This window comes from Rhamphochromis sp. 'chilingali' (assembly GCF_963969265.1).
Source record: "Rhamphochromis sp. 'chilingali' genome assembly, chromosome: 5".
Taxonomy (NCBI): domain Eukaryota; kingdom Metazoa; phylum Chordata; class Actinopteri; order Cichliformes; family Cichlidae; genus Rhamphochromis; species Rhamphochromis sp. 'chilingali'.
In genome coordinates, this window is record NC_137932.1 from 7816042 (window position 1) to 7837309 (window position 21268).

Here is a 21268-nt window from a genome sequence, read left to right on the forward strand (position 1 = left end):
AATACTCCAGCCCCCAACCTTCTACTAAACCATTATCCAAAGATTACATTAGAATTTTTGTGCAGCTCCACTTCTCATATTAATCTGTAATAGGTCACAAGGCTGCACATAAGCCTGAAAGTTGTTATCTATACCAGTCCTTCACACTGATTTTGTCTTGCAGTAGACATTTGTGTCTTGCTCACAAATCACTTTTTTCTTTCATTTGTCACCTGTATGTTGGATTTTCAGCCACTTATATTAGTAATAATCAAAATCTACAAACAACTTATACAAAACATAACAGAGTGGCACCCCAAAAGACAATTTAGTGATTTGTCTTTTTGAATTTTTTATTTTAGTGAACTGGGGATAGAATTCCTTTTTAAAATCCCTAAAGCCATGTAGAAAAAGTCTTTTACTCGTTTTTCTTTTAATGGTTATATGGTTTGTAGAATATATAAGGTCCACAAAAGGAGTAAATTATGTTAGTATTGAGCACCACCAACGGCCCAATTTTGGCATTACATCAAAATCATACACCAAGTCTAATCTTTAAGCCTCTAATATGAAAATTTCAGCTACAATTAAATATGCAATACTTAGCAAATGTTAGACACATACACAAGAAAACCCAAATATTCAGGAAACCTGACAAAAACTTGTTTAAAAGTAAATATTATATTGTTGTTAATTAGGCACACTGGACTTCAGTAAGAAACTGATCAAGCATAACATTTAAACACCAAGACAATTTTTTTGGTTGGGAATACAAGTATTAATCACAAACACCTTACATTGGTTAGCGAGCTAAAAAATTTGCTCGCCACTGTAATATTTACACACATATATATATAAATAAAACACACCATGACGATATGACAGGTTCGAGCTTTCAAACCTTTATACAAAATGTACATACAGTGAGCTATCAATGTGTATATTACCTCAAATATGAATACATACATTTATTTGTGTTGCAGGATCAGTTTTAGTAATTTACATTATTGTTGCCATTCTGGAAAATTATCTGAAAAACTTTTGTATATACATATTTACACAATGACGTATTTCTATGTTTGCTCATTTATAAAGTGAAATACATACATATGTAAAAAAAAGAAAAAAGAAAAAAAAAGAGTAAAATATATAAAACAAAAAGCAAGAGAATGATAAACATTTTACAAACAGTCCAGGATACCTCAATGGATAAAAAGAAAGAAGAAAAGGGAAAAAAAGGAAACAACATCTATGAAGTTCAACATCCAAATTCTTTGTTATAAATTAGAGTACTAAAAGGCTGCTACAGAAGGGAAATAACACATGTGGTTCCATGCTGCAGACATTTGCCCTGAAAGCTTTTGGTCAATATGAGCCATCTTTTCAGGCTTTTAACCCATAGCTCTACTATATTTGTATAGATTGAGATCGCTTTAAAAAAAAAAAAAAGAAAAAAAAAGAAAGAAAAAAGATTGAACTCTCCTTCTCCATCAACAACAAAAAGCTTTTCACAGGGATTAAGGCAACATTATTCAAACTTAATGGTCTATACAAAAGACATTTTTTTTCCATTAACACTCACATTCCTGTTTAACATCCACTTCACTTTCTGCACTTCCAGCTGGCACATGTTCCTGCTCCTCTTTTATCTCTGTGTCCTGACCTACAGTTACCATGTAGTAATCCATGTATCCCTCAGTGTCTGACTCGGTTTTTATGACAGTCTCACTACTTAGAGATGCAGTTTGCACACATCCATCAGAGGGCTGTGATGACTTGCTTCCATTATTGCTTTCAGAGGTTGGACATGCGGTATGCCCAAGGGAGCCTGCAGGATGACCTGGGACTAAATTCTTGGCAGCCTCAGTGTTTAAGTCAGTTCTTACATCATCATTACCTTGGTGATAGTTTGTTTCAACATCCAGTGATGGCATATTGCCATAACGTGGATCATCTTCCTCCTCTTTAATTTGGAGGTTTCCTGGAAGAAAACCGTCACAACCTACAGTTGTGGTGGTACTGGTGGAGGTAATCGTAAGGGTATTCATGGGGGTAAGTGTAGAGGTGCTCATGGGGGCAATTGTAGGGGTATTAATGACGGTAACTGGAGGTGTAAAAATTGGGGTAATTGTTGGGTTAATCACAGGGGTAACCATAGGGTTGATTACAGAGGTAATCATAGGTGTAAAAATGGAGGTAATCGTAGGGATGTTCATAGGGTTGACATTCATCTGCATTATTGTCACTGGCTGCATTTGGATTGCATGATATGTTGCTGGCTGCACACATTGGTTTCCATCCACTCTATGAGCACTTTTATTATTTTGCAGATTTTGTGTTAAGCTCTGTGGGAGTTTGGGTCCAGACAGAAATGGTAACTTGAAGATCTTTTCTATTCCAGTATTTCGATACTGTCTGATCATCGAATGGAATTTGGTTGCAGCAGCGATTGAAAATTCCCAGCGCCTGTGATGCTGTGAGCTAATCTCAAAGTTATAGTCTAGGATGTCAAACAAAATAGCTGGGAAATACTGGTTCCTTTTCGTTGCTGCAAATTTCTGTATTTCCAACAGCACCGATGATGTCAGTAACTTCAAGTTCAGCTTTTTTTTGTCCGCTGATTTTGATGAAACATCAAGGTCCAGACCTATTTTCTTGCAAATAGGATAGAGATTTTTCTGCTTATTCTTTGTTAATGTCACAGCACTCAGAGTATTACTTAACAGCATGGCTTTTTCCTTCTTTGCTTGCATTTCCAGTTGTCTTTTTCGAACCGTTTCCTTCCATTCATTTCTCTGCACAGTGGGAAGCTCTTCTTCTGCACTCTCAATGACTTGAAATGTGCGAGGTGGCTGAATAATGAAAACTTCGCTGAACCAGGCGGGCTCTCCATCATGTGGATTCACTCTGTAGAACTGCACTGAAGGATTCATGTCTAGACTCTGCTTGTCCAAGCTGAAGTTGTGCTCAAGAACATCATTGACAAGCTTGTGCTTTGTCCCGCACAGTTTCCTGGCAAAAGAATACACCTCGCACATGACCTCCCACGTCAAAACACATGTGTCGAGTTTAAGTTTTGGGTGAGCTTTGTCCACACATAGGCTTAAACCTATTTTCTTGCAGAGAGGGTAAGTGTTCAATATTGTTTCTACTGATGCAGAAAAAGAGGTTTGATCATCTGGAGGCTTTTTTACCGTGCTGCTTGCGTTAGTAGAGATGACGCTGGTCACGGCAAGAGGATGGCAAAGCACATTACCAGAGTGAGATTCATCCTGGACAAGCTTGCCATTTTTATCTTGATGACATTTGGGGCAATCTGGAGTATATTCCTCAAAGAAAACTGACAGAGGGAGTTTAAAAAGCTTTTTCTTTTGAGGCAGGCTGAATTTTTTTGACTTCAGTGTTGTAATGGTTTGCATGAGCTGCTCTGCGAAGGCAATGTGAGATAGCTCACTGTTCAAATTTAGATCAAAATTATACTCCAGGATCTCCATGATGAAGTCTTTTGTGGATGACAGCATTGCTTCGGCAAATGTGTTAACTTCAACCATGACGCCGTTGGTCAATAACTTTGGGTCCAGATTTTGCTTTACTCCAAATCCGACATTAAAATCCATATCCAATTTCTTACACCTGGAGTAAGAATACAGTGGGCAATGTTCTCCATGAGGCACTGAGAGGATGCGTTGAATTTGATTGATACGCAATCTCCATAGAACTGAATTTAGGTCATTTTGTTGCTTGTCAGAGGAAGTGCTTACATTTTGGTGCTTGACTGTTCGAGTAGATGCAGCACTACATATTTCTGCATCTGGCTTGTATTGGCAATTCAGTTTCATGACTATTGGATAATCTCTTCGTGTGTTCTTTTGCTTTGCTTGGGCAACCCAGGTTGCCACATTTCTATGATCATTTGCAACAGGAATTTGTGCAAGAATATGTCTAGCAAGTTCAGAATTGACGTTTTGCAAATCAAGCTCAAAGTTGTGTCTGAGAACGTCCAGACAAATCTGCTCAAATGTCCCACACAACTTTTCAGCAAAGTTTGTCACTTCCATCATTGCTCCTTTGGTCAGTTTGTTGACATCAAGTTTGTTTTTCTGTTGACTGCAGCTTACATGCAACTTCAGACCAATCTCCTTGGAGAAGGGATACAGGTTCACACTTTCCTCGGATATTGTTTTCGGTGGACCAGCTGGTAAACCTGGTATAGTTGACACATGTGGGTCTGGTCTAGTTTCACCATCTGAATCAGGGGGATGTGAGGGTTCAACATCAGACTCATCCAATCTTGATATGCTGCTGTCCATGCTCTGGTATCTTGTGCCTATTGAAAACATGGAATCGGGGAGTTTAAATACCTCTTTTGAGAATTTGACTGGATCTTCATATTCCTGAAGCTGTCTTATTTTATTCATCAGTTCACATGCAATGGTGTATCTGTGGCTATTGCTCTCTAGGTCTAATGCAAAGTTCTTCTCAAGAATCTCCATGATGAATTCCTGCTGGGATGAACTCATTGCCAAGGCAAACCGAGCAACTTTATACAGAACAGAATTGGTCAGACAGTCAGCACTCAAATTTTTCTTGGGTCTAAACCCAATATTGAATTCTAGGTTAACTTTCTTGGGCCTGAAGAATGGACAGTACTCTTTGTCTAGGACAAGGAGGATTTGTTTCACACGGTGAGTACGCAGCTTCCACATGTTACTCTCCATTTCCTTTTCCTCTTCTTTCATGTCAAATTCATTTGGTACATCTGTTGGAATCTCTTCCTCCTCTTCATATTCTAGCAGCCCACTTTCATCTGGCTGACTTGGAGATGGCAGGTCCATATCTGTGTCTACGATTGCTGAACTGAAGGAACTATCAGTGGTGGTATGGAAAGAAGCAGAGATGCAAGATGATGTTGGGTTTTCTATGTCATCCTCATTCCCGCTGTTTTCTGAATCTGTGAGTGTGTCTGCTTCTATAGGACACATGTAGCAATAGTCCACTCCAACTGTTTCGTCTAGACTCAAACCCATTTCATCAAATCCAATCCTTCCTACACTATCATTGGCATAATCACTTGACACCATGGCCCTTTTCTTCTTTGCCTGCATGTCCAGCTGTCTTTTTCTGATCGTTTCTTTCCATTCATTTGTCTGCGTGGTGGATTGTCCTTCCCTTTTAACCCCAATAACAGGACATTTGCGAGGTGCCTGAATAACAAAAACATCATTGAACCAGGCATGCTCTCCTTCTCGTGGCTGTACTCTACAGAACAACATTGAAGGATTGAGGTCTAGAGTCTGTTTGTCCAAGTTGAAGTTGTGCTCAAGAATATCATTGACAAGTTTATGCTTTGTTCCACTCAGTTTCCTGGCAAAAGAATAAACCTCACACATAACACCCCAGGTCAAAGCACGTGTTTCGAGTTTACGTTTACGGTGTGCTTTACTCACGCGGAGTCTTAAACCCATTTTCCTGCATGAGGGGTAACAGCTCATTATAGTCTTTCTTGTTGCTGCAGAAATAGAGGTTCGATCATTTTGAGTACTTTCTGCCTTTGCATCAGCACAAACATCTGACCCAGTTTGGGGCTGCTCAGGGACGCGACCAGACTGTGATTTATCTTGATGACGCTTAATTCTGTCTTGATAACATTTGGGGCAATATGGAGTATATTCATCTACAGATTTTGAGTCAGGCAGTTGAAAAAGTATTTTCTTCTGAGATGCAGCTAGTTTCTTTGTCTTCATTGCTCCAGAGTTTCGCATAAGCTTCTTTCCAAAGGCATTGCGACTTGCCTCGCTGTTCAAATTTAAATCAAAGTTGTACTCCAGGATTGCTGTGATGAAATCTTTTGTAGATGACAACATTGCTTCGGCAAACGTGTTAACTTCAACCATGATGCCATTGGTAAGTAACTTTGGGTCAAGATTTAGTTTTATTCCAGATCCTACATTAAAGTCGATGCCCAATTTCTTACATCTAGAGTAAGAATAAAGTGGGCAGTGTTCTCCATGAGGTACTGAGAGGATGTGCTGAATTTGAATACGTCTCAATTTCCACAGCGCTGAGTTGAGGTCATCTTGTTGTTCAGTGTCAGTGGTACTGCTTACATCTTTGTGTACATTTTCCTCAGTAGAATCAGCTCTACATGCTTCTGTATTTGGGTTATTCTGGCAATTCAGTGTTGGGAGAATTGGGTAATCTCTTTTCGGGTGCTTCGATTTCCCATGGGTTACACGGGTCACAAGATTTCTTTCTTCATTTGCAGCCGGAATGTGTGCAAGAATATTTCTTGCAAGTTCTGAATCGACACTTTGCAAATCAAGCTCAAAGTTGTGTCTGAGAACATCCAGACAAATCTGCTCAAATGTTCCACACAACTTTTCAGCAAAGTTTGTTACTTCCATCATTGCTCCTTTGGTCAGTTTGCTGATGTCAAGTTTGTGTTTTTGTTGACTGCAGCTGACATGAAGTTTCAGACCAATCTCCTTGCAGAAGTGATAAGGATGGACATTTTTCTCTGACTTTATTTCAGGTTTGGTTTCAGTATGTGGCTTGGGTTCAGTTTCATGTAGATGGACTGGTAAATCAGTTGTAGTTACATCATTTGGACTTAGTTTAGTTTCAGCTTGTGAGTCAGGAGAATTTGAAGGAGCGATATCAGATTCCTTCACATTCGATCTGCTGCTGAGGTCTGGGCTAACAATGTCCATTCTCTGAGATGTCATTCTGAATGATGGAACAGGACGAGGAAGTTCAAAAACTTCTTTAGAGAATTTGACCGGAACCTCGCATTTCTGAAGCTGTCTTACTCTACTCATGAGTTCACATGCAAAGGTAGGTTTATAAGACTTGTTCTTCAGGCCTAAGTCAAAGTTCTTCTCAAGAATCTCCATGATGAATTCCTGCTGGGATGAATTCATTGCCAAGGCAAATCGAGCAACTTTATACAGAACAGAATTGGTCAGATAGTCACCACTCAAGTTTTTCTTGGGCCCAAACCCAATATTGAATTCCAAATTTGCTTTATTGGGCCTGAAGAATGTACAGTACTCTTTGTCTAGTACCAGCAGGATTTGTTTCACACGGTTAGCACGCAGCTTCCACATGTTACTTTCCGTTTCCATTGTCTCTTCTTCCATGTCACATTCATTTTGCATATTTGCTTTTGAATTGTATTTTCTTCTTTTCTTCAAGCTCTCGTATAGAAGTTCTTCCATAGTCAGCTGTGTGGGAGCTCTTTTAAAGGGATTTGTCTCAAAGGAAAACGGCTCATTCTTAAAATGTGGACTTATTTTAGTACCAGTGCTCTTAAGTTTTTTTCTCCTTTTCAACAGTTGGGACACACTGAACAAAACTTGCTTTTTGTCCTGTTGATTTTGAAGGTCAAGTTCAAAATTATGCTTCAGGACACTGAGAATAATAGAGCTGTAGGATGCAATCAGTACTCTAGTAAAGTCTACCAGTTCTACCATCATACCATTTGTCAATAAACCTGGATCAAGGCTTTGTTTTGCACCACTTTCAAAGCGCAAACCAATTTCTTCACAGTAAGGGTATGAAAATGGGAGAACATCTCCTCTGATTTCTTCTTTTAACTGCGCCCCTAAGCACTCAATTTCCTCTTCATCATCGCTGACATCAGCATGTAGTCGGTCAATCTTTTTTTCAGATGTTTGTGAGCAAGGAATTTTGCTTGTATGTCTACCATTATCTTCTTTCTTCAGCTGGAAACCGAAATACTGGCAATCGGCTCCCACATTCGGTTCTTTTTTGATGCTTCTGGCACACACTGGCACAAAAGAAGAACCAAAAAGAGCAGCAATGTCAAGTTTTTCTTTAGGAGGCCTCCTCATCAGGTCCTTGAGCTTGTGTGAAATCTGAGCTCTAAAATGAATCCGTTGTTGCTCATTTTCCAAACCAAGATCAAAATTGTTCTCCAGAATGTTCATGATAAAGTGGCTTTTACCCTTTGTAACCATTTTAGCAAAGTCACAGATTTCAAGCATGACCCCGTTTGTCAGTAATTGTAAATCCAGTTTCTGTGCCGTGGATCCAACATTAAAATCTAATCCAATTTTATTGCTGTAATGGAATGGTTCGGGGCTTCTTGAGTATTTTTTTACGTGCATAATCCGCCATTGCCAGACAGTGTTGGCATCCATCCTTTTGCTGTCCTTCAGTCTATTTGGGTTGGTGTCCTCCATCTTCAGTTCCATTTTCGTATCTTTGCGCCCCCTATTCCTGTGTGGAAACAAAAATAGTATACATTATATATGAACCATAACTCATTAACTCAGTCTAAATGTACCAATTTTCACACTATAACAGCCGAGAAAAATAATAGTGCACTTTATTCTACCCACTTCATTATAATTTTGTAAGCTTTGGGTTTTGATACCGGGGCACAGACATACTGCAAGACTACAGCTAGCTCAGTACATTGCAAGCCACAGTGTACAACAGTGTGCAGGACAAAAACAAAAAAACAAAAACGCACATATCGATAGTATTTTAACAGTACGGTAGTCCTACTGAATCAGAGCTCCATTAACTTTGGCACTGGTCTACATGTGAAACAAACATGCTTACGCTGCCAGCTTCCCTAAATATTTCTTTATTTTTTTCCATCTTTTACCTTTATCTTTGAGCATATTATCTGTTCTCATACTAGACATAGGGCTGCTGTTTTGAAACTTGACCCTGAGCTAAGAATATTTATTTGTGAAATTTTACATTTTAATTATATTATCTGATTTATACCAGTGCAGATCGGACTTTTGGACTCTTACTGGCTATGATAACAGTAAGAGGCCATGATGAGACGGCCAAAGTGGGACAGACACTTGTAACCAATTGTAGTCCGAAGCTTTGGCCTATTTGTTAATAGGGACTGAGTTCAGGGCCACAGCCATTCATAACATGATCACATACGTTAAACTAAATTGGTGGGCAAACTGAGGATTCTGATCTTGAATTATTACCTAGAAATTCAGCAATAATGGCTTTTAGCCACATTGCCCAACCCCAGTTACGTCACAAAATAATTCCCAAAAGCAGCCCCCAATTTTTTTTAATATCATGAAGTAATGTAATTATATTTTAATATCATTATTAATGGTTTTTAGCATGAAGACTTTCATTTTGCTTTTGCAACCCCCCCTCAAAAAAAAAATAAAAATAAATTACAAATAAGCAAAGTTGTTATGATGTAATGCACAATTTTTAGAGCTTTTCATTAAGTTTTATTTATTAAGTTCAAGCAGCAACTCGAGGGTTTTTTTTTAAAATTTCTATAACTCTTGGGTATTTGATAACATCAAATAAGCAATGCAGTGGAGTTTTTTGCACTCAGAAATGACATTGCGTGTACTCTTTAGGCATAACAAACCTATTAAATAAGAATCCCTGCATGCAGACTTTTTGAATATTTACATGACTTCATTGTACATTGTGGTGGCTGTAGACCAATCATAACCTTGATGGTTCAATCTCTGCCTGCTCCAATCTCCAGTCTAATTGCCTAAGTAGTCTTGGGCAAGATACTAAACCTCAAGTTGCTGTCTGATCCATTCATCAGGATATGAGTGTGTGTGAATTAATAATAATAATAATGGATACTTTATTGATCCCCGCGGGGAAATTACTCTCTGCACTTGACCCATTCACTCAGTGAAGCAGTGGGTAGCCACTAAGCAGGCGCACCGGGGAGCAGTGTGTAGGGACGGTACCTTGCTCAGGAGTACCTCAGGGTACCCGTTCAGCGGATTCGAACCCCCGACCTACATTAGGATGTAGGCGACTCATTTCTTAGTTAATTAAATGAAGAAAAAAGTTAAATTAACTGACTAGTCTAAAACCAAGAAACAATCCTCCTGGTAGGATGTGCCCAGCAGCAACCAGGAGGTGCACCCAGGAGCTTTAGCTGTCTCTTTTCGATGTGGAGGAGTAGGCAATTGACGTGTTAACCCCTCTCAAATGACTCAACTCCTCACCCTATGACTACGGGAGCGCCCATCAGACAAAGCTAATTTCTGATGCTTGTATTCGCGATTTCATTCTAATAGTTTTGACAAACAGATGATGCCTAGATTATCATATTTATGGTGTTTCTCAACAACGATGTGCCATCTGGTGGCAGATGGTTATATTAAGTGCTTTAATTCCTCAAGTAGAAATCTGCTACATAAGAATCAGTCCAAGTGTTCACAGCCTTGTTAGTTTGAGAGCTTTTCATCTCTGGTGCATGTTTCATTTCTTGACAAGCTACTGTAATTGGCTGGAATACCAAAAGCAGATGGTAGAAATGTTTTTTTTTTACCTTGAGCTAGGTGCAGCAAAACTATGAAATATGCACACCAGCCAATTGTGCTATACTAATGTGCATGTTACCGAGTCAGAATCCTTAAAAATCAAAAGGCTTTCATGCTTCATTCTGCAACCTCCCCATTTCTCTACACAACAAAACACATTGTCTAAAGGTGCAGTTTCCAAGTGGAAGCTGTGCACAAAAAAAATTACATTTGGTCCCTCCTAAACATATTTTTATTTATAATTTATTTCAAGGGGCTGTATTATACTTCTGCACTATTTTGCAGGATATATCAGAAACTTCTTTTTGTCCTGTTTTGTCTTTTTTTTGTGTTGACGAAAAGAAAGTAAAAAGTTATCCAAAACCCTACAATATTTTAGATGTTTTTGTTTTGAATATTTTTGTTTCTAATCATTATGATCATTAATTTAAATTAAAAAAAATGGGAATGAAAGATCGTATACTTTTAGTATCGTTCAGCTTGAAGATATGTGTTTACTGCTATCGCAGTCTAAGGCACTTCTAAATTCGTTTGTACTGTATGAACAAATTCAGAGAAAAAGACGATGATCTGTGTGTGAAACTTCAGTGTACTTACTCTGGCTACTTACTCTGCCCAACATCAGCATATCCAGCATGTCTGGTACCTGCTCTGGTCCCTTTGCTGTCATCCAAGTAGCAAAGAGACCGTGTGGATACACTGTAGCCCTGCATGAAAAATGAAAAGCTTATTTGAAAAATAATAAATGTATTGATTCTTCAGCTCTTCCTTAAAGAACGATAAAAACATGCAGCCCTGTTAGACACCATCTCACAAACACTGTGGGCATGTGTTTGTGAGCTACACTTCAGTGAAAGTGGGGCCGTTAACCAGGAGAAAAACAAACCAGGTGCTCCTTTGACAAAAGGACAAACTGGGGGTATTTTTTGTCTACCACGGCACTTAAACGAAAGGATACAGACTCTTTAAAAAAATGAGCAAATTCAACAATAATTAGTTAAAACAGCTTTACTGAATAAAAGTGAAACCTTTTGGACAGTCCTTTCCAAACAAAGCATTTTGACCAGCAGATGGCGATTATTTTGACTGCACCAAATGCTTCTGAACACTGAAGTGCATCACAATAATTTACTGAGCTATCTGGAAAAAAACACAGTCCAATTACTATTACTAAAAGGATGCCATCCATGTATTTAACACGGCAGCAGTGCTAAAAGTGGTCCAGCGGAAGAAAAACCTAATCGAGGGTTTGCATTTACTACTTTCCACCTAAACATGGCGATGTGAAGTCGTTACAAACAGCTACTTCAACGGCAAAGCGACGTCAAAAAGGAGCCCGCAAACAGGATGAAGCTTACCCAAAGTGTGCACAACATTCACACGGCCGTGGTTCTCACTTGGTAAAACTACGCACTTCTTTGCGGCACAACGTTTGAAGGATGCAGCGGAGTTGAAGTCCCTGAATTTCAGGAGGGAGACTATAGACGATGCACAGCACTGTTATGGAAGTGACGTCACAGAAGAGCACCACTACTTCAAAATAAAAGTGCAATACTTGATCGGCAAACTCAATACATTAGATGAAGCAAGGTTTGTTAAAAAACAAAACAAATGCTTGAAAAGTTGCACACAGGCTTGGATTAATCTTTAAAAAAATCTTGGAAATGGTGAAATTTAGTGTTGTAACTACGGAAGAGGATTAGGGCCACTGGGGGAAAAAAGTGGGCACGTCCTTTTTTTTCTTCTTTTCCTGAATTCTGAGGGAAAAAAGTCAGAATTCTGAGAAAAAAGAATTCTGAAAAAGAAAAAAAAGAAAAGATGTGAATGAAGTCGAATTCATTAAGTGGTACAACCGCTTAATAAATGCAAAGGCTGTAGTGACTGCTGTGTCACCTGCTGCTGTCCTAGTTTAGTTTACACTTGTAAGACTTTTATTTTGAAAGCGCATCAATTTGACCGTAGCTCTATGTCTGGGTTTGCTGAATCAGTACAAAGTTAAAAAGTTAAAAGTAAAAAGCTAAAACGATTCCATTTTCTGAGAGGCCCATGTGAAGAAGGGATGCAGTCATTTGTAAGTAATTGCATTTATAAGGCTTGTAGAACTTGTGAAGGTAGGTGGTCAAGGAAGGCGCTCAAGTGTTACACAATCTGATATTTTCATATATTGTTTCAGCTGATGAAATGATAGCTCAGAACAGGACAACTGTCTGCATATGCATACTCACAATCCATGAGATTTAAGCAAATAACCAGAAGCCACCAGGAGTCTTGATGCTTTAACTGAATTTAGAGATAAGCACAAAGAGCAATACACTACCACTAATCAATACTGCCTGATATACAATAATGGCATGTTATAGTTCTTTTTAGTAGTTTTATAAAAGAAAGATAATCAAAAGGATCTCCCAAACAGGTACTGGATCAAATGAATAAGAAAATATTGCATTTACAAAGTAAAATTCACCATCATGTAATTCTTTTCTATTATAAAATCACTAAAAGTGACTAAAGAAAGGAGAAAAAATGCTTAAATATTTTCAAAGAATCATACAGAAACCCTTTATGTCATTTCTGCAGCCATTAGCAGTAAAACCTGGTCATCTCTTCAGGCTTTCAACCCAAAACTCTATTGTTTTGAATCCTTTCCTTAGGTGTAAAGTATTCACATTCCCCCCGCCCCGTTTTTTTTTTTTTTTTTACTGCTCTCAGTTTTTGGACCTACAGTTCACATCCTTGTTGTGCAGCCTCAATTTCTAATCCACTTTCAAAGACTGGAAATTAGGCAATTAAACTACACCCAGAAGATCCTGCAGCTTCATCTTGGACTAAATACTCAACAAGCGTCCAGCTCTGTCATAATATGGATGATATTTTTTCTCGGTGTCCAGTTCTGTTATCATATTACCACAATGTAGATCATTCTCCTTCGCCTTAATATGTAGCTTTGCTATTGCAATAATGTTACACATAAGCTATAGAAAAGGTTATTTGACTATAAAGCATATAAAATATAAATAAATATATAAAATACAATTTCCTGTAGTCAATGCTTCAAACAGTTCATGTACAAAGGTGCCTTAGGGCAAGTGAAGATTAATAAAAATAAGGGACTGGGGAAAGGTGGTAAAACTCTGAGTGAAAACTCAGAAAAGAGCATTATTTCATTCAAGGAATGCTTCACTTTTAAAGGCTCAGGTGGAAATAAACAAATATTTGAACTCCTGGGATGAATAACTCAGAAAAAACATTATCGTAAATTTAAAAATTCAATCTTAAAAATTATTTTTCCCCTTTTTCTAAGTACCAATGCAGAAATGTCTTTTAGTGCATTCTTCCAGTGGGCTGCAGGTAATGTGGGCAGAAAAAAAGCAATCTCATTAAATGAATGGCTGTGAGGAAATGGCTACTTTCTATTTTCTCTTTCACGACCTCATTAAACCCCTTTCTTATGAGTTATTAGCCTCTGTATCACCTCTCACACTGTATTTAAGCAGAATGGCCTTCATTCTTTTATTATAAGTATGCTTTAGGGTAATGGACACCTTGTGATTGCCAAATTTAAAATATGACTTCTCAAACCAGAGTTATTTTTTTTAATAATAACATAGGTACCTTTTATTTAATCTACTGCATGTTTCTCTTTCCAAACATGTCCCCACTGCTTCTTAAAAATTTCTTCAAACTGAAATCACTGGACACAAACACAAACTAAATGCACAGAAAAGCTTATAACAAATACAGGTTTGTCTTTCTTTGCTGATGATTAAATGTAAGAAACCAAATCCAAGCTGAGAATGCCACTAACGTTTAATGGAGAAAAGAAAACAAAGTCACTTTCAGTGAAGTTTTACTATATAAATGTCTTAAATGATTCACTCAGCCATATAAACCAAACCAACCAATCAGAATTAAGTATACAGTATATACGGTTTTCAATTCAAGTGTAGCAGGAAGTGACGTCGAAATCATTGTGCCAGCCGTCTCAACAGGCCTTGGCGCTAAATGCAAAACAAAAAATAGTCCTTTGCCATTCAATGCTGAAATTCTGGAAATCCCGACACCTTTTCGTTTATAACTCATGTAAATTAAAAATCAGTTTTGTTTTTGTTTCCCCATTGTATATGATTGGCATGTAGTGCTATTCTGCTAGCTGGAGTTAGGTTCAGAAGGCTCTGAATAGCTGGTTGGGTAGATAACCCAGGTGAAGAAAGGATGTTTGGGCTTCTCTCTCCAGGCTTGCCAGCTCCTGGACGGTTGGGGCCAGAACATCTACGTGACCCTTGTAGTTACCACCTAGACAAAGACGACAGGTTTCCTGGTCAAGCTCAACACACGAGCAGACATAATAAATACTACAACCTGCCTCATGATGCTTTAATGCTCATTATAATCCTTCCAAACAACAGATATACTTTAATGTGCATATGCAACCATTCCCGTAGTCTTGTGCAGACATGTTATCCTTCCTTTTTGTCACACATACCTCCCATCGCTCTGCGCTGCCCATAGGTCACCTTTCCATCAAACTCATCCACGGGTACTTTGATGTCTGGCTCACACTGGGTGATGGTGCACTTTAAATGTTCCTCGATTTCTGAAAGGAGCTGTGATCAGAGGAAAAAGGGGAAAAAGAAATGACACAAGCAGAGTTTAAAGTGCATGATGAGGATGTGTGAGTGAAAGTATGTTGTGTGTAACTTTACTTCCCAACTGGTTTTAAAGGTGAATGTATTGGATTATTAACCTGGCACACCCCAAACCCAAGAGTGATTATGAATGCATGTGCTGCTTATACAGTCCTTTCAAAAGAACTGCTGTATCACACATGTTTGTATTTCAAACAGTAAATTGGAGCTGCTGTATCAACCAGACTAGTTTTGTGTGCATCTTTATTCACCTCTTTTTCATTATACCAGATGGTGCATCCTCCATCCTCCTTCAGTCGTGTGTTGTAGCAACCTCTGCCTCGGTTTGGGCAAACATGGTACCACACCTGCACAGGTAGAAAAGTGTACTTAAAATCACATACAAAATTCAAACTTATATGGACTAAACAGACACCTCTACTCCACCTTACCTTCTCTTTCTCCATAGCAACTAAGGAGATAGCCAATCCCATTCTGTAAGTCGAAAAGAAATTACACAACATCAATGCTACGTAGAGATTACATTATAATTTATTGTTTGTCGTCACTCAGGCACGCCATGTGAAAGTTTGAGGTGGCAATGATGATGCAGATGATCTGCTCTTGTGACCTTTAAAAGGAACAGATGGAAGAGAAGAAGATGACAAAAGGAAGAAGAAAGAAAGGAAGTAGATGACTTTGCCTTTGTCATCTACTTCCAGATTGACTTTGGCTGATTACTCCTACTTATTTAGGAACTGCGTTCCATTTCGTTAATGCTTTCACCTTCATAAGGGGCAGCCGACTAGAGTGATAGTATCCTACGTTTATCGTTGTTTAAACAAGAACTGTCTTTTTGTTTTCAAAGTGGCGACTTGCTAGAATGATAAATTCTAACCTTGTTTTTTTTTCCCCCTTCTTTCAGCTATTGTAGTACATACAGGGATGACTGTCCTTCTATGGAGGTTTCTTCCTGTTAAAAAGGAGTTTTTCCTTCCCACTGTTGCCAAGTGCTTGGTCAAAGGCGATCATCTGATTCTTGGGGTTCCTTTCTTTCGTTATAATATTGTAGGGTTTTACCTTAGAATATAAAGCAACTTGAGGTGGCTGTTGTTGTGATTTGGCGTTACATAAATGATGAACTGGTGTAATGCCAATAAAACTGGATTGAGTTGAATTAAATGCATGTTTGTTTTGCCCTTTAAAATCTAGACTGTAATTGGCCTGAATTATGGAAGATTTTTACTGGTGGAACTGCAGTTTGAATTTCCTGATTAACAGCAAGTAAATAATAAATACATTTATACATATATTTAACCAATACAACATAATCTTTCACACAAACTTATGAATATTAAAATGAATAAATAAGTTAAGTTATAACAAAATAAATTCAGTAGGTACCTTTCAGCTCTTCCCACTCTGCCGATACGATGGACATAGTTCTGCTTCTCATCTGGCAGAGTCACGTTAATCACTGGAGGAAGAAACCATTAACATAAATATATAAAGAAATATATAGCAACTCTTCTGTAATGTTCACTGAATATATAATTTTTATTTGTAAAGTAATATAATTTTCTAGCAAGCATCCATATACCATAAGGAACTCCGTGGATGTCAATTCCTCTGGCAGCTACATCAGTGCAGATCAACAGCCTCACTTCTTTTCTCTGAGAACACAAACAATCCTCAAAAACACTGACTGGTTGCACTTTGTTAACCTCCTAGGACCTGACGTCCACATATGTGGACATCACCTTTTGGGTTATTTAGACCAAAATAATCAATTTTGCTCTACAAGAGCCTGATATCCACTTACGAGGACATTATACTGCTACTGTTCTATCAAAATTTTAAACGAACATCCTCATATGTGGCTCTTATTTTTCTTAAAAACCAAAATAAGGTAAAACAAAAAATCTGGTAATTCTTTGTTTTTACATTCATTGGGCCCCAATATGCCCAAATATCAAAGAGAAATAAAAAATGCATGCCGTGGAAGAGTTCGGGTCTTAGGAGGTTAAACAGCATAAGCAGGTTATGATTTTTGCTTTGTTTAGCTTTTTTTGTTATTTTACCTTGAAGCGCTCCAGGTTATTTTTCCGCTCATTAGGCTTACGATCGCCATGGAGGCAAACACAGGACAACTGGTGACCTTTGCTATTTGGACCTGAAGAAGACACACATGAACTCAGCCATTTGTAACTGGGGGAAAAAGACCAAGTATTCATATTTAACTGTGTCTTTTTTCACTTTCTAAACTTCTGTAGTGGCTCAAACAAAAACATCTAAATTGTTCCAACACAGCCTACCTCCTCCTTGCTGAATGAAGTACTGCTCCATGTTGTCACAGTCAATTTTGGTACGACAGAAGATTATAGCCTGGTCCATTTTGTGTTCTTTAATGGCTCTCACTGTGTACTCGCCCTTCAGGATTTTGATGGCCTCTGACCACATTTCTGACTCACAAAAAGACACACACACACCTTTACTGAAGTTCATATTAAGGTAAGTGTTATCTGTGTTGTTTATGTGATGTGTATACTGACTGGACTGAATGGACAATAATGATATTTTACACTTTCTATCAGGGTGATGAAGATGAGCGGTCTGAACTGTGCTGCTCAACTGCACCTACCTGCAGTATTGACTCCTGGTCTGGTGTTATCATTTGAATGAACTTCATCAGTCTACCCAGAGAAACAGAGGAAACAGCTAAATCACCACAACTCTAAACTAAGACAAAGACATGATAACAACATACATAGTGTAGAATAAAAAGGTGATTATTCCTCCACCCAAGTCTGAAACACAGCCGAATTGCTTAACTTGATGTTTCAGTACTTTTCTGTTTATTCGGTTTCCTTCCCCGAGCACGAGGAACTCACCCGGATGTGGTTCTTGCCGAGGCGCTCCCACAGATGGTCGCTCTTCGGATTGACGGGCACCACTATGTGGTGGACAGTCTCCGGAACAGAGTCCTCCCCCTTCAGATCCACCCAGGTGGGAAAGTGCATGATGCGCTCGGATAACTTCTTCACATCGAATGAATGCAGTGTCGCTGAGCATACAATGACCTGGAAAATAAAGAGATCGTCACCTAAACTACTAATGCCAGCAAACATCCTTCTACTACAACATCTATCATAGTACACAGGTTTAATTTCACACATGTAATTTATGCTCAGCATTACCTGCAGTCTCTTGCCATCAGAGGTGACCTGGGGGATTTGATTATGGATCCTGTTGATGAAGTCTGTATAACCTGCTGACAGGAGGCCGTCCTGAGATACACAAAAGACACAAAATAGTTAAGGGATTTTATGCTATATTATATATATCAACCATAAAAAACCCCAAAACAAAACATATGTGTAATCTATAAAAAAACAAAAAGAATTCACATACACACTCATCCAGCACCAGAAAGCGGACTTCGGACAAACTCAGTTTCCCAGTGGAAATGAGGTCATCCAATCTACCAGGTGTTCCCACCACAATGTCAATCTAATTATAAGATGACACCAGGAAAAAAAGAGGAAAAATGGCATCCAATTAAAAAACATATTTCAACAATTTGATTTACAGTAATTAAAACTACCGGTAAGTCAACGTTTTTTGTTTTTTTGGGGATGGGAGTAGGCGTAACTGTACGTGTCACATACCCCCTGTTCCAGAGCAGCCAGCTGGTCTTTGGCAGCCACACCACCAATCACCAGCAGCTCCCTGCAATGACAGACTGACAAATTACCAAAATAGCACGGCTCCATCTGGTGGTGTAAAAACGCAGGCAAATGATGTTTTTAAAGGGATGACAGAATAATCTGGATTGTTACTACAAATGCATTTTTATTTCTTTTTTTAAGTCGAGGTTTTTTTCAGTTTGTGTCACTCAGTGTCGATACCACCTCCATGGTGTCATACCTGAGTTTGGGATTATCCACATATTTTTTAAACTGCGTGACATTGTTGAGGGTTTGTTCAGCCAGTTCTTTAGACGGCTCAATGATCAGGGCTTTGGGTGAATTTGAGGATGTTTTCACCTGACTCACGTTGGCACTGCCTGCACAATCACAGAAGAAATATTGTACTTGGCATACTCAAATTTGAAAATGTACCTTGTTTTAACACCAGTGAGTGAAAGAAGGCATATACCGTAAAAGGAACAATCTTGTCTTAAGTGCCTGAAATGAGGTTGAAAGCACACACCTGTCTGAGAAGATTTGACAGCATGACCCTCTGGTGCCTGGTCCAGGGCAACAAATCCACTCTTAGGGGGGTGTTTAAAGTCTTCTCCTCCAAAGTTAAACTTTAGCTCTGCATTCTGTAAAACAGAAAAGATGATGGTGTCAGTCAGGCATCAGTTTTATATGTTCTCTGCCATCACTGTGTTGTCATATCCGTCGATACCTTGAGCACACAGGAAGCAAAGAAAGCTTGATTCTTCAGATTTTGAGGGATTTCAAAAGCCACACCCAGGTCGTTACCTGATGAAAAAAAAAAACACAACATAAACCAATTATGAGTTATTTCTCTATTTCTAACAACTTTGAATAGGTTATTTATTTTTTATAATAGAAAAACTGGGACCATACCATTTTTAGAGAATGAAATTTGGCTCTTTTCTAGATCCAGGTAGCATCCAATAGTGTCATGCATGGTAAACTCCTAAAAAAAAATAGCAAAGAGAACCCATTTAAAAAAATCATTCCCAAATTTCTTTAAACGTGTAAATAATATGATCTTTCATTATCTGTTACCTCCCCATAGCTGTCAAACTGCTTGTTGTTGGATTTCTTTCCAGTCCCACCAAAACCAAACCCATATTTATCAGTTCCTAGAAAGAAAAACAAAGAGTCTGGTGTTAAATTACAGTAGTGCCCTGGTGAAATAAATTGTTTAAAGTGGAGCATTTTCTGCTGCATTAATACTGTAGATGGTAGAAAAGAATACCCAGGTCCAGAGCCGCCTGACTGGTAGACCAACCCACCCGGCACAGGCCCTGGTCATGGCAGGTCACCTCATAGCAGTACTTCCCTAAACAGAAAAACAAACATATAAGGACTGATAATAATTTACACTTTTATGTTTCTTGATCCATCATACGATTATTTGATTCTCTGATCACTCCGTAAGCACTTGTGTACATCACACACCTTTGGTGACACCTTTAGTGGAGCGACAGCCATGCCACTCTTTGAACTCCCTGCTCTGGCAGCACAGTCCATCTGACCCAATTGCTAAGAAGAAAAACATTAAAAGGCAATGAGCAGATGTTGTTTAAAAAATCAAAACAAAAAGCTGGAAAGTGACATTTACATAAACATTGCATGTTTATGATCTGTTCTTACCGAAGGCTGTACTGCGATCATAAGGATTCATCTGCCAGCTGTTGAAAACTGAGACAAAACAAAAGAAGAGCAGGTCAAACACCTGCAGAACACTCTATACTGTCTACCCAACATTAAAAGTCTTAATTTATATGCACACATTTAAGATGGGATATGAATCATGAAGCCTGAAACCAAATAACTGATTAAATATTCTCACTGGCTCCTCCAGTTTTAATAGAGGCTCTGCCCTTTTTGCCCTCCTGCTGATCCTTCAAGGTCTCGTACACAATCTGGATCACAGGGATACTGAAGGCCTGAGGAGGACAATGGGAAACTGTCATGACTCAGTAAGTGTGAAAATAAATATATACAGTGTAGACATACAAAGAAAAAAAAAAAAAGAAGGCATTTCTCCCAAGTTTGTGTCGCTGTTAAGTACTTACTCCTGTTTTGCCACTGCCAGTTTCCGCAGCCTTAGAAGACAGAAAAGTCAGATGTCAGCCTCGCAGCAGAGTGCAAATATCTGTGAGCCAAATGTGTCCAGAGAACCAAGCTTACCATGAGCACATCTCCTCCACCAAGGATGAGGGGGATGGACTCCGCCTGGATGTCAGTAGGCAACCTGAAAACCGATTATACATTTAGTCAGTTTGATATCAAATATTAAAATGTAAGCATACAACAGCATGCATGATTTTGCAAATTTGTAGCTGGACTCACAGCCAGTCCATCTCTTCCACAGCCTGCGCGATTTCAGGCATTACCCCCATTTCTGTTACATAAAAACACATATTAAATGGTTGAGTGGGCTTACGTAGCTTCAAAACGACAGTTGATGTGTAAGCAATTTAAAACCGTAACGTCAAAATTAAGTAGGAATGTAAAAATCTCACCACCAAACGCTGCCATTGCTGCTGCTAGTACAAGTGCAACGCAACCGGATGTGCCGGTCAGCAAATGCTCCCCCTTAACAGCCAAGAAAAAATAGTTCCGGATAGTGAACAAGTTCGTAAAAACA

At 38.7% G+C, this 21268-nt stretch overlaps 2 protein-coding genes across 3 annotated transcripts; both read right to left on the minus strand.

The window, feature by feature from the left end:
* Positions 1–352: 352 nt before the first annotated feature.
* LOC308396850 (uncharacterized protein) lies at positions 353–11783 on the minus strand. 2 transcript variants are annotated; one of them, XM_080882466.1, is made up of 3 exons: positions 11648–11783; positions 10900–10996; positions 353–8220 (listed from the first exon to the last, which is right to left on the minus strand). In XM_080882466.1, exon 3 carries the CDS (start codon positions 8193–8195, stop codon positions 1551–1553), a length of 6645 nt encoding a protein of 2214 aa, XP_080738592.1. In that variant the 5' UTR covers positions 8196–8220; positions 10900–10996; positions 11648–11783; the 3' UTR covers positions 353–1550. The 2 variants fall into 2 exon arrangements, with proteins under 2 accessions (XP_080738592.1, XP_080738591.1); XM_080882465.1 differs by having other exon boundaries at positions 10887–10996.
* Positions 11784–14073: 2290 nt separating this feature from the next.
* On the minus strand, positions 14074–21198 carry ddx1 (DEAD (Asp-Glu-Ala-Asp) box helicase 1). The gene is made up of 26 exons (XM_080882595.1): positions 21144–21198; positions 20971–21022; positions 20809–20872; positions 20694–20723; positions 20468–20564; positions 20269–20316; positions 20074–20157; positions 19871–19954; positions 19678–19754; positions 19513–19585; positions 19328–19404; positions 19127–19241; positions 18842–18980; positions 18583–18643; positions 18326–18424; positions 18112–18201; positions 17806–17994; positions 17556–17607; positions 17230–17376; positions 16996–17087; positions 16515–16587; positions 16319–16391; positions 15367–15409; positions 15187–15282; positions 14773–14893; positions 14074–14582 (listed from the first exon to the last, which is right to left on the minus strand). The coding sequence occupies exons 1-26, from the start codon at positions 21157–21159 to the stop codon at positions 14452–14454; spliced, it is 2223 nt and encodes a 740-aa protein (XP_080738721.1). The 5' UTR covers positions 21160–21198; the 3' UTR covers positions 14074–14451.
* Positions 21199–21268: the final 70 nt, after the last annotated feature.

What these genes read in the sequence shown, in the direction of transcription:
- LOC308396850 (XM_080882466.1), bottom strand. Translation starts at nt 8,195, where the DNA reads ATGGAACTGAAGATGGAGGACACCAACCCAAATAGACTGAAGGACAGC.
- ddx1 (XM_080882595.1), bottom strand. An exon ending in TATTAAAACTGGAGGAGCCA is followed by an intron (nt 20,317 to 20,467) that starts GTGAGAATATTT and finishes GTTTTGTCTCAG; the next exon opens with TTTTCAACAGCTGGCAGATG. An exon ending in TTCTGGTGCTGGATGAGTGT is followed by an intron (nt 18,202 to 18,325) that starts GTATGTGAATTC and finishes TGTGTATCTCAG; the next exon opens with GACGGCCTCCTGTCAGCAGG.